At 38.6% G+C, this 13,729-nt stretch overlaps 1 protein-coding gene across 2 annotated transcripts in view; it reads left to right on the top strand.

Moving 5' to 3' along the window:
• The window catches only part of TSC22D2 (TSC22 domain family member 2), a 30,248-nt gene that overhangs the window by 13,694 nt on the left and 2,825 nt on the right, over window positions 1–13,729 (top strand). The window contains exon 2 of one of the 2 annotated variants that reach the window (XM_049802499.1): window positions 5,306–5,377. The exons of the other annotated variant lie outside the window; for it this stretch is intronic. Coding sequence (XP_049658456.1) covers window positions 5,306–5,377 — 72 coding nt within the window. The remainder of the gene's footprint in view (window positions 1–5,305; window positions 5,378–13,729) is intronic. 2 annotated transcript variants of the gene reach the window in all.

Genomic DNA, 13,729 nt, shown 5'->3' with positions numbered 1-13,729 from the left:
ATAATAATTCTGATGTTGCATAAGGGCTAAATACTTTTGTTTGCTGACTTCATCTTTAGCGTATTTTTGAGTCTCTTCTTTCTCAATGCGTTTAGTTCAGTTTTGGCAGTGTAGAAATAATGTAGATGTACAAAGTAACATACTAGCATCTTTGATAAATGTGGCTGGAGAACACAGTTTTATTTACAGGCGTATTGTCAGGCTCCTATAGCTTTCTGTGCAATGGATAGTAAGCTAGAACCTTGCTGTTGAATTCCCAGTCCTATTGATGCATCACTGTATGATTAATGACCTTACTTCTAAGACTAGGAACACAAGAATAATGGATGTTTTACTGATACTTTCTAATTTTAAACTTGATGCTTCAGTATGAGCTTTGTCTGCAGTTAAGAATTTTGTTTTAGAATGGTCGTTTCACTTTCCACCAAAAAAAGACATGAACTTTACCATTGAACAGAAAAGCAGTTTAATTTCAAAGTAAAAACTAGCCTCTTTCTTCTTTCTTTTCTATTTCATAGTTAAATTTGGTTCCTATAGGATTTGATCCCGTTCAAAGGCAGAACTTCTGCTTTAAAGTTCTTGCTAGCAACATCCTAAATTCTCAAAGATTTGTGGAAGGTGGCCTATGGGCTGATCTGGAGACTTAAGGGCTTGAAATCTTTTGGAGCAATAACAGCTTGATCGCTTCTAGAATGACAAATATGGGAATCCCACCACTTCTGTAACAAGTCTTTTCTATTCCTTGCTGTTTGTGTGGAAGACAATTCTGACATCTAGCTTAAACTTTCTTTGCTGCATTTAAACCCTGTAGTGTTTGTGCTGTGCTTATACCTAACAGGTTTGCAAACAAGTTTTCTCCTTTGCAGATACTTTAAACTGTGTGAAGCCTGTAACTGTCTCTGTCATCTCTTTTAAATGCTTAATTTTCCTACTTAGTGATTCTGATTATTGGAAAAAAATGGGAATATAACATGTCTTCTAGTGGTCTTATCTGGACTTTGATAGGCTTATATCCTCTGGAGAGTTGATATCCAAAACTGGCCATAAAAATCTAAGTTAAGGGCTCAGAAAGGCCAAATAAAACAAGACTTCAGTTAGTATGTGTTCATCCTGTGTAAAAGGAGTATTGCAAGTTTGATGCCTTTGCAAGATTTTTATTTTTTAACTTCTGTTTAGATTCTCTTCTGTGGAATGGCAGTCAGCTACTCATTCCATGTTTTGTGCTTGTGCAGCTGATTATTGCTACCAGAGCGTAATACTTCATGCTTATCCTTATTGAACTGCATCCTTTTTATTTCAGACCATTGCTCCAATTGGGCAAGATCTTCCTGAATTCTATTCCTGCTGTCCAGAGTGCTTGCAGATCATCTGCAGGTGTAAAGATAGTCTGTACTCCACTGTCCAAGTCATGGATTAAAGTATCCTATAACACACTCGGAGGAGATCCCTGGAGAGCTCTGTTTGATGCATCCTTCCACTCTTCCACTGAACCATTGGAGAGCCACGTGTGCAGAGTAGTTATCAATGGTGGACCCGCTTTGTATTAGCTGTGTTCTTACTTAAAAAAATGTCATGCAAGATGGCATTAAAAGCTCTACTAATTTTATAAGATGACCAGATCTTCTGTGTTTTTTCCATATGAGGCCTGTTAATTTTTCTTGGAAGGAATTTTTGTCTGATGTGAGCTTCTAAAAAGGCCATCCATGTTGGCTTGCTGCTGTCTAGGTAATAATAAATAGGTGGTTCTGCTTTGCTTTGGTTTTCCTTTGAGGTATTGAGCACAGGTTTTCTGACCTGTTATTGTCATGTTCTTCAATGACAGGTGCTTAGGCCTTATTAATCTTCTGGATCATTCCTGTTCTCAAAGTTAATGAAAACAGTAGTCAGTGATAGTGAGAGGGAGAACTGTCTGAGGTGGTCTAGTGTGAATTTTTTTTTGCCACCTTGGCGGGGGGGGGGGGGGGGGCGAAGTGTGGTATTCTTCATGTATTCTTCCTCTTTTAACTTTTTTACTTGCTGATGTTGGTCAGTAGTTTGAAGGTGGAAATGTATCTTCAGCTATGTCATGAACAATGATGTTGCTATTCCTCCTTCAAAGGTGGTAGCTGTGAAAGAGGCATCTGTTCAGCAGCCTCTGTATACCAAGCTCATACCCAGCACTTCCAAAGCTGGTATCATTATGTAAACTAAAAGGCATTTATCTGTATAGTTGAAAATTTGCCAACTTTCATGGGCTTGGTTTCTGGTGAACCAGAGGTCTCTAGAATAAAGTTTGTATTTGGCATATGCTTGTCCTGATTAATGGCAGTGGGAGGATACTTTTTTGCATATGAGGTAAGACTTTGGATGTGATTTAGACTTTCCTTTCAAAGGAACAACTTGAAGTTTCAAGTATTCGGACGACTGAATAAATTCTCATCCTTTAAATTTGGATCATACTTCCGTTGCGTGAAAACTGTTGTTAGAAACTGTAACATCGGAGTGTGTTGTGAATATTGATGTTTGTGAGCTTTTAAAGGAAATAAATATGGTAAGTGTTGTAGGACTTCTTTATAGAGTCATGGAGGCATTTTTTGCCAATCGAGACAGTTTGAATGTTTAAACGTGCTAAGCTAGTTGTCTGTCATAGTCTCTGGGACAGGAATGGAGCCTCTCTATCCTTGGGAATACCTGTTCTCCTCTCTTATCAGAGACAGAGGAAGAGAAGTGCCTCGTGTACCTCCTGTGGAAGAGGAGGTGGGCTCTGGTTCAGCAGCAGGGACATCCCCTTTCTGGCTGGCTGTTGGCCTCCACTGTGTTGATCTGCTAACAACTGGGACTGAGCAGTGACCACTCGGACCTGGCTGTCTGCCGGGGAGGGGACCTGAGGAATCTGGTCCAGGCAGTCTCTCTCCCTATGTTCAGTTAAGGCAGTGTCAGAAGGACTTCTGGTGTTTCGGCTGTGACACAGCAGCAGCAGGCTAGATTATACTATTTCTGCAAGCCATTTTCTCAGTTGTTTCTTCAAAGAGAAAGGAATTTTTAGTAATTCTCTAACCTTTTACAGTTTGATGTGATGAGGTGCCTCAACAGTCTGAAACTCAGTTGTATTAGTTTAGACATGCACATTAGGCATCATTCATGTTACCTCCATGGATTTGCTTTTCCTGCCTAGGTAGCACCCCTCTTCCACTCCACCTTGCCGCCAATTAACATCTTGCTAAAATGGTAGCTATGGACTAAAAAATGTTCCCTTAATTGTCTGAATTAATGAAAAAGCAGTTTCAACAGCAGGGGGTACAAATGAGAATTTAACGAGGAATACTTTTTCATACCTTTCCAGATACTTGCTTAAGAATAGTACAAGAATATGTAGCATATAGGGTATCGGTATAAAAATAGACTGTATGAAATATGTGCCATGTGGTTATAAACTACAACTTTTTATATCTAACAATAGCAACAGGGTTTTATATGCTGCAAGTAAATTTACATCTTGGAAGTTAAATGACTTTCTATTTACAATCACTTTCTGAGGAAGAGACTTTTTACATACTCCTCAGACAACTGAACTAGAAAGAAGAGCTTGGGCCTGGTCCTCCCCTTCAACAAAGGAATGCTCTCTTGATCTGCAGATGCCAATTGCTTTCCATATGTTAAGTCCCTGTATCACTCAAATGTCCTTTAGCTATTGTGTTGCTCTTCCTATAATTAGTTGTATTTAGTTGTCACTCAAGTGTGCAATACTTTTTATGAAAACGTAGATAGTGCCAACATAAGATATTCATCAGCTTGATGAAACAACTGCTGTGGCAGGTTTTAAGCTAAATTCCAGATTCACATGGAATTTTTTTTTTTCTTTTAAGGGTAAAGTGGTGAAGGTGGGAGGAGGAGTGACAAATGCTTCAAACAAATTATTCCTGATCATTCCTGATGCACAAATACCATTATTCTTGCGAGGTTTTTGGCATATACCCGCTGTGGGAATCAAATTACTTCAGATAGCATTTTCCTATGGTGCTGCTTCTGTAATTTTTTGTTTTGTTCTGTTCTATGTTTTTCAACTATACAGTAATTGCACTTAAATGGAAATAACTAAATAACTTGAAGACAGTTGTTTTAAGTGTTCTTGCCATAAACTTAGAAAAGAGATGGGCAGCTGTGCTTCTAACATTGGTATAAACTTCAAATTTCTTTAAATTTGTTTTAGTTTTAAAATTAGAACTAATACTAGTTTTTTCTGAATATTTTTCAGCTAAGCTGTTGCGTGGTTCTCTAGGGCTGATATAGCTATACCAACGTAAGGATGAACTGCAGTATTGGTAAAAGGAGTTTCTAAGTTTGAGTATAATGCTCTGATACAGCCACTAGCAGTAGAAAATTTTGACTTTGTGCTTCATCCAGTATCTTGTAAAGAGTAAGTGTTCAGATGTGACTTTGGAGAATTAAGATCTTCAAATTAGACTCTTGGTATAGTTGCTATCTGTGGGGCAAATGTGCGCTGAACAAGGAGGGTCAGGCTGTGTCAGGGGTTTGGCCCTGGTGACAGAAATCTGTGCTGTAGTGTCTGGTTTTCAGCAAGGTTACTGTAGCCTGTGGTGAAGGCTTGTGGGACCCAGGGTGGTAACTAGAGCACTCAGATTTACTGCTTGGCAAAGTGCCTCCAAACAACAGTTGCAGTATTTCACATCAAGAAGGGGAAGCATGAGGATGACTGACAACTGCTTAGCAATATTTTAGATTCCACTTTTCAATTTTAACTCGATCTGGTTTTCAGTTGTAACTTAATCTGTTGTAGCTTGAATATGGCATATTTAGCTCTGACTTCTAGGTCCCCTTGGAGAACTCTTCTGTTTTGAATATAAAGTCGGGTGCTAAGTAGAATAGGTATACTGGGTACTATTTCCAGAGACATTTTGTGAAATATGAAGAATGTGAAAGGTATCTTTTGAATTTAGGTATGTATAGCATTGAGTGGTATACAGCTTACCTATACAAGATTGTCAGCACGACATGAGATGTTTCATTAATGGCTATACAGTCATCTTTTTTACAGTAGCAACTTGAAATAGCACAAAAATCCGTAGGGCTGGAGGATTACTTTTTCTTTTTGAATCAGTATGTTGTTAATGGAAACCCACAGGAACAGTAAGGCCTTTCAGTCACTAAACTATTCTTCAGGTTTTCTGTAAAGTCTGTAAACTTTTGGGCGTAAATTTAACCTGTCTGCACAGCTAATTTACTTTGTAATGCAGGTTGAATAAGAGTTAGTATTTTTATTACGTACCCATTTTCAATGTGTCTGTTTGATTCTTGGATCTCATAGGAATCCGTCAACTGCATTCTACCAAGCGTTCCATTTCAACAAGTTACGCGAGTCAAAGACCTTCTGGGATAGGTATGAATGCTTAAGTATGGAATGCATACGTGCTGAGGTATGCATGAACAGCTTCGCTCTATGCAAGTTTCTTGGCATTTTCATTTGCACAGAACTGCTGCTTGTGTTTAGAGCTTCATATTGGGCTTCTGCAGCCTGAAGGTCTGAAAACAGTTGTGGAAGTGAAGTATTCATACTGAAACTTAAAACTAAACAAGTATAAAATATATAACATGACATTTTTTTCTCCTCCTTCCACTATGCATGTATCATACATAATGTGTAAGCTGAAAGAGTTTAATGCTAGTCAGCTACTAGCTGACCTTCAGGAAAATATTTACAGCTTCCTTTTCCAAAAAAAAAGGAAACTTTTTGGCATTGTGGCTATTGAGTCCTGTATTGGAAAACAAGTTGAGAAAATGTTATATCTAAATGCAATTTTGGCAAAGTTAAAATCTTTCATTCTCAAAACCAGGAAAGGAAGCTTTCTGGCTTGCTTTCATTTTGCTTAAGTAAAGCTAGGTGGGGAACAAACGTGAACCGTGACAAGATATGAGGACGCAGTAAATCTACTAAGTTAGCATTGAACTCATGGCGACAAACTGCAATGAAGTGCAACAAAGTCATATCTGTTACGGATATGGCTTGTCAGAGATGCATTACTAATTCATCAGTAGCTGCAAACTGTTTCTTTCCCACACTTAAATGATTTTGAAGGTTTGGTTTTTTTTGTCAGCATTAAGCTGAAGTCCTAGTGATCATTTGACTTCATGCCTTGTGATGCTCTGGCTTGTCACAATACTTCTGCTTAACAAGCTCTGTAGAATATAAATTTTATTTAGCTATTGAAGTATTGATAACTATTTCATCATTGTACTGACTGTGTTTGACTTGAGGCTTTTCAACTTGCAAAGCTTAACTGAATCCTTTAAAGTTTGCTTGGCAACAATTTGTATACTGTACAACACTGATGGTTGAAAGTAATGCTCATGCATCCTGCTTTTTTTTTATTGCTGGAGTGCTAGCATTAGGCTAAGTTTCAAAAGCATGTCTTTTCTAGCAGAAACTTGGACAAATTTGCATTTTTACTTTAAGCTCTGGATGATGCCACTTTCCTGTATTTATGGGACAGAGGTGGTATTTAGGTTCCAAGGCCTTCATTATTTCACAAAACAAACTTCAGGGCTTTGAATACAAATTTGGTATGTAGACCAAAAGCTCACTTTAAGGTCTAGCCTTCATCTGTTTCTCTATTTTCATGTCTCAACTGGAAATAATTCTTAAGATGAGGAAGCTGTTTAAAAAAAAGAAAAAGAAAACTAAAATCAAATAATTAATGATTAAGATTGAGGGTTCACAAATCTGAGGTTTATATACAATGTCTGAAGCAAGTACTGGAAGTGTGGGATATAGAAAAACATTAAATTCAGGTAGAAGAATGTAAATGGCTTCCTTTAAAATAGTCTTGTATCTTTGCTGTTGAACACTTTGTGGTAAAAACAAGTATTTGTAAAAACATCAAATTTGTCAGTATTGATACAAGTTTTAAACTTCCAATCTGTTCAAATTCCAAAGTCTTTGACAGGATTTAGAAGGTTTTGCATTTATACCCCAGCTATTAGATTTTTCTTAAGATCACATTATGTATTTTTTGCTTTACTAGATGACTGAAACTGAAAAGCTTTCAACAATAAACTTCCAATGATACCTAATGGAGGGAACTTCAAGGGCATAGCCAGTAAAGCCAGTTCTGGGGAGCCCTTCACAGGGTAGGGGTATGGTGGAGCTCAGCTGTGTGGCTCTGCCAGCGATGTGCATCCTGGCAGCGGCAGGACGGGAGACGGACGGTGTCCTGGGAGCTCTGCTTTGTGTAGGCAGGATGGCTTCTGATGCAGGTGGGGATCTGTTGTCAAAGTTGAGTAGTTTGATAACAGTAAAGTGGTTTGGGGCTGTTTTTGTGATCTTTGGTTTCTGAAAGAGAAATCTCTCCTGTGAAAACTATAAGCTCTTCTAATTTCCTCAGAATCTCTTTGTTTTCCCCATCCCAGAACGTGGGGGTTAACACACTGCAAAACGTAAGGATCTTAAGCCTGCTGGCAGTAGACTCTTTAATTACATTTTGCAGCTCCTTCAGAAGTACTTTGTGAATCTCAGGGGCTTGGCTTAGGAGACCTCAATGTCAACATAACAGAAAATCTTCCTGTGTAATTTCAGTATTTTTTTTCCTAACAAATACAGATTATTCTCCTATGAGCAGCAATCTCTTCGGACCATTTGAAGTCAGCAAAGCTAACCACATGCTGTTGCAATAGACAGTAAAAGATTGCTAAATTGCTCCCGTAAAATAGAGACTTGTTTATTTTTCACTAACACACCATGGCAGAGAAGAATGCTGGTAACATTCAAACTATTAAATGTTAGTAAAATACTAGTTGTTACTGACACATTTGCAGGAAGCCTGCAAGTGTTTTTCTGCATTGTGTTCACATGGGTGTTGCTAAGGGCACAAGTCTCATGGGTCTTTCTTTTCAACTGACATGGTTACTGAGAAGATTAAGGAGGGGAATAATGGCTTCTTGGCGTATTCACATGAGTCTGGGTGACTGCTCTTCTGTGCCTGGATTGTCTTTGTATCATCATAGTGCCATAGGAGCTTTAGATGGATTTGCCTAAAACATAGCCTTTGTTGGTAAACTTGAATTTAAAGTAGCAAGATTTATGTTTCCACTGCATTTGTGTGAAGCATTAAACCTTCACAATATAAATTAACTCATAAAATGTGGATTTTCTCCCCACATTAGCACCTAGATAAATGTATTCTAAGTGTTGCTGGTAAACATCTTTCTTCTTATGTGAATGTGATGAATTAGCATCTCTTCATGTGATGGATTTTTTCCGAACTTCCATTTCCCTGTTTGGTGGCTTTCTGTTAAATGAGATGCTCTTCCTGTAGACAGGAGAAAGTCAAGAGTTATACATCTCACTTTTTGATTGTAGTCTTATTTGGAGGTTCTTTTAGGGGTGAAACTTTCCTGATTTGAAATTAAAAGTCTAAAACTCCACATGAAATGTAAAAAGAGATTTAGGATGAGGCTGATATTTCATGTAACACACTGATCCAGTCAGTATTGTGGCTAATACGTTTCCTCTTGATGCTTCATTCTCATGGAAGTGGTGCACAATGTGACTGTCTTCATGCATAGGCAAGAGTGTTTGGTTCATTAGTGTAACTCAATCTTACCAAAACCACGAAGGGACCACATTTTTCTTTAAAGTCAAGAAAACCACCCAAACCTAAAACAATTCAACTCAAACAACATCTTCATTTTCCCCGGAAGTATTCTTTTATAGAGCTCACGTGTTGCTTCAAACTTCAATTATGATGTTGTGTTGAATAATTTGCCTTCAGAGTTTCATGTAAAACTGAGGAAAACTTAACTGTCCTGTGGAAGCAAGTACTTCTCTGTTTGACACAGGAGCTGAGTAATGTGGAGCTTAAGTAGACTGCTGGGAAAGCCAGGTACCTGCCGGTAATCCTGAGGCTGTGAATTCACTGCCTCAAACTTTCTCACATGGCTTTGACAAAGAACAATAATGAAAATCTGAAATACTTGCATACTCTTTCAATGCTGGATAATTGATTACATTGGGAAGCTATCATTATAAAATCTCATAATTGGATGGAGGCTAGTTAAACATGCCTTAACCGTTTCAAGAACAGATAAGATTTCTCTGGATGGACTAAATAGCTCAACTAGTGGTAAGACATGAAGAGTGCATGGCTAAGTCACTACAGTAGCTCATAAATGAGTAAACCAATGAGGGAAAGTATAAATTAACACACAGGTTTAGTCTGTAGCTCACTTGTGAGCAAAACAAATGTGGGAACACTTCAAGGTACCTTACTGTTCCTTCCAGAAGGGTTGCTTGATAATTTGATTTAAAGCAGTAACAATGGAAGAGCTAGGGGAGATCACTTGGTTCAGGGATGTCTGTCTGAGACTACAGCATGTAACATCTTTTCCACTTCCACCTAAAGCAAAGTAGACCTAGTGCTTTAAAGGAAGAGTTGTCTATAGAGGCTGTTGTACAAGACTCTTGCTAGCATCAGTTTACACTTTTGTAGTCTGTTCTGCTGGCAGTCTTTTCCACTCTTGCAGGATTAGCAATGTTGAATGATAGGTTTTATGTATCTAAAAGCATGAGGTGAGCAAGAGTACAGTAACTCTTGATGCTAAAATGTAAAAGAAACATTAAGAGCAAGAAAAAGCAAGAAAACTGATGCATTCTGGCAACCTTTTGGGGCATGACTTGCTGCTGAGAAATTCTTTGGGAAAGTAGTATGCAGATAATCAGTAATACAGCTGAATCCAGAATGTTTTTTGTTATTGACTAAAAAACTTGAAGCTTCAAAGTTGGTTTACATCATCCAGTCAGTAGGATTTGCGGTCTCATTTAAATGTGAAACACTATTAACCTAGTGTAGTACTTGACAGTGCCAAAGTAGGGCTGTTGATAACTCTCATTCTTAATGCATCCAACACTGGCATAAAATACACACGTTACTGAGGACTGTGGAATCTCTAAAAATGAACCACTGTGTTCTTTTTTTTTTTTAAGCATATGGAGTGAATTAAGCAAGGCAAATGCCTTTATTTTTAAGTTTGATTCCTAGTCTTTCTACCTACATTGCAAAGTGAATTTTGAAGTGAGAACATGTCTCTTGGAAGGATGACAATTATATCTAAAGACATTAATGGTGAAAAAACCACCAAGCTGACTACAGTGGTGCTAGTTGAGTTCACCATTGAAATAGATCTTCATGCCTACAAATGTGAGGTGATGTTGATGGTGAAATTTTCCTCCAACCATTAACAAGTTAACATTAAGACATTAACCTTTTTTTCTGCCTTCTGATCCATTCTTCCTCATTTTTTCCATTAATCCCTTCAATCACTTTCCCATTCTGTGAACAGTGTTGTTTGGAATAGTCTGTAGTAAGTAAGCTTTCTTGAACTGCAAAATTATGCTTTACAAAGAACACTTGTTTGGTCATAATATAATATCTGTATTTTCAATGAAGTTCTACACTGATACATGTTGTGCTAACAGGGCTATCAAACACTTTAACAGTACTATAGCTTGTTGATGATACTGAAACATCTTTCCAATAATACCTTACCATACTCTTGGGATAGCATGTCTCCATTGGAAAAGTTTTTGTAGCAATGAAGTCAGAATTTTACCAAGACTTTTAAGAGTGTGCTGCACTGTGGAAAGGTGTGATTGCTGTATGTTGTGTAACATGCATTAGAAATCAGACTTGCACTTAGACTGGTCAGTTCTCTTCCCTTTTTCTTAATCTGTATGTACATGATTGTCCAAGACACTTCTGTCACTTTGTTTGCGAGACATTTGAAACAAAAAAAATTACAGTGCTATTCTTGATTTGTAGGCATAGAGAAGAAATATACCTAAAATACAACTTAAAGAATTTTGAGGTGTAAGCTGTAAGTATTTGATGAAACACTTTGTTTCCAACGCTGCATACCTGATTGTGAGCTATAGCTGAGCAGTGTTATTAGCAGTCAAAATCTGGCTTTTCCCTTTGTCTTTCAATGTAAAATGTGAAAAAATTACATTTAAGCCACTAAGAGTTTTTTAAAAAATGAAAATGAGGATTTCTCAGATGAAATAGGGTTTTGCCTATCTGGTGTGTAAGGTAGACAAATCTTGGTTTTACCATGCATCTCTGGAAATGGCAAACTGTACTTGGTAATCTTTGTCATTTTTGCCAACTATAAATCTTGCCTTGTACTTGATGGGCTTCCGAGTGATCTTGGTATACTGATATAAACTCTCTTTGGTCAGAGCCTTCATTTATGTAACCTTAACTTGGAGGTCCAAGTCAAACTGAATTGTTCTTTTAAATTACAGTATGTATGTATGGTAGCTAGTTGGCTGCAAAAGCTCCATTTGAGTTGGGGGCGGGGGGGGGGGGGGGTTGCAGTTACAAAAAAAAAAGTACATGCCTAGTGCATGCTTTTCAACTGCCCTATGTTACTTGATGTGGATTTTTTTTTAATGTATTACAGCTTTGACAATAATTGTCAGATGTCTGTAGTTCCTGGAGCAATCAACTTTGTCTGAAAGCACAGCATAGTAATTGGTCTTTTTTTATAAGAGCTGAACAGTGTCTTTCCACTTCTAACTCAAGAATTTGCAAGTTGAGGCATTGGATATACAGTGGATGATGCACTCACAGAATGCATCAAACTTTCCAGTTTGATGGATGTTTGACTTCTAAAAAGACTTAACAGATATTTTTTTTCCTTGCCTTTTCATAAAGACTGGATTGTATCTATAAATTTCATTCTGCAGCCATGGGATAAAATATTTTTATGCAAACTGAGATTTGATATCAACAGTCAAGGATTTGAGAAAAATACAAAATCTTAAGATTTGGCAGCATATTTGGACTGTACCATAAGAATAGCTGGCACTGTAGCACTCTGCTTTTGAATGTTTCACAGGAGCTATTTGTTGAGGGGAGCATTATAAAATGAATAAAGGACAGAATCATACGGGAATCGTGCTAGCATAAAATCTAATTCTCATATGCTTTTCGAAAGGGAAATGAAATACTGTCATCAGGACAAAACCACATCTGACTAACTGAAGGCTGCTCTGTCAGCGTGGAACTTGTGCTGGGGTGGGTGGGCGGTGGTCTGCGTGGTCCTGGACTCAGCCTGCTGGAGACAAGCAGGATGGACACTGGGATTTGTGCAGGGAGCAGGTCTGGAATCCTGACTTGGTACTTCAGTGCTAGTGCAAGCTGCTCTGGGGATAAGGGCAACAAGAACATTGAAAGGAATAAAAGTAGCGTATAAACTACTCATGGCTTTCAGCACTGCCTATTAGTATCACTTTAAGTGTAAAATATGGGTGGGAGAGCAATAGTTTCTCTAGCTGCATTCAAATCACATGTAGGAGAGGGACAGTTTCTACACCCACATTGTGAACACAGCGCTCATTTGAAGGGCAGGCGAGAATTTGGAGCGCAAGGTACAGCATGGGAAAGGTGCTTCTGCAGCATGCCATGCAGGTAATGAGTGTTTCAGGTAATTAAGGGGAAGACTGCCTATCTTCCACTTGAGAGGGTTTTTCATGGAACTGATTGAATGCCTTAACTTTGAGTGGTGTAGTGAACTTTATTTTTTAGATAATGACACTGCAAAACAGTTGAAACAGGAATAGAAGAACAAAGTCCTGATCTCAAATTTAACTAGAAAAGTATTGATGAAAGGTGTACAATTACACCGTAAAGATGCAGAAGCAGATCCCACTACAAAGTGTGCTGTTTGCTTTAATTTTGCTCCCCTTGTCTTTATCTCTTCAGAGCTGCCTCACCTGACTTCTAGCGTGGTGTTCATGAGAGGCTGTATCAGGGGCATGGAGCAGTCCTGGGGATTTCAATGGCTCTTGAACACAGATGTTATGGACAGTTTCGGATAGATCTGAAACACATGAATTCAAGATGGAAAGGAATACTTAACCTTATCATGAATTATAAAGACTTTGTGTTCTGCGGAGTTTTACCACAAATAGGGCTTGAAAAGAGGCTTAGAAGACAGGAAGACACTGGAACAGTTTTCTTGTGAAATGGGTGTTCAGCGCTTTTGTTTTAGGTTACTAGCTTTGCTCAATTTAGACATAGAGGCTGTTACTCCCTCAGTCTGAAAAGCTGATGCCCTCTACTTGCAAATACTTGGTGCTAGGTACTGACAATTCTTGTGAGACTTGTTAAAATGGATTTCTGTAAATAGTGTCATATTCTTTCAATAGTTGAGCTTTGTTTCATGTATGTAACTAATACTGCTGAGCATATTGCCGGTACTCATTTTAAAAAGCCTTAAGTAGTTTATTCTTAACACTTTGGTTTCAGTGAGCGTTACATATTTTCAGAGAGGCGAGTTTCCAAGCATGACCGCAAACCTTGCATTTTTCCTGTATGTTAACTTTTTTTTTAAACGTAGCTGCACGCTGCTGATAGCAGCTTCCATCTCTGGGGGAGCATTATCAGTAGTTATCACTGGCGGGCCTGCTAAATAGCCCAAGAACTGCCGTCTCGTGTTAGACATGGAGCTGTGGAGTAAAGTCGGACCACTGAGACCTAGCGTGGGAGGGCGGATGTGGAGAGTATGGGACCGAGAGAGCATGTGTGTGGATGGAGCGTTCTCTGGCTGCTGGGGGGGGTGTTCCTGCGCTGGAGTGGGCAGTGTGGGCTGCCCTGTCTGACCTCCTGGGGAGAGCTGCAGCTTCTCTCCAAACAGAGAGATCAGAGCCTTCAAGAGCACAGGGACACCCCCAGCC

This window comes from Accipiter gentilis, chromosome 6 (assembly GCF_929443795.1).
Source record: "Accipiter gentilis chromosome 6, bAccGen1.1, whole genome shotgun sequence".
Lineage (NCBI taxonomy): Eukaryota > Metazoa > Chordata > Aves > Accipitriformes > Accipitridae > Astur > Astur gentilis.
This window is presented reverse-complemented; position numbering and strand designations above follow the sequence as displayed.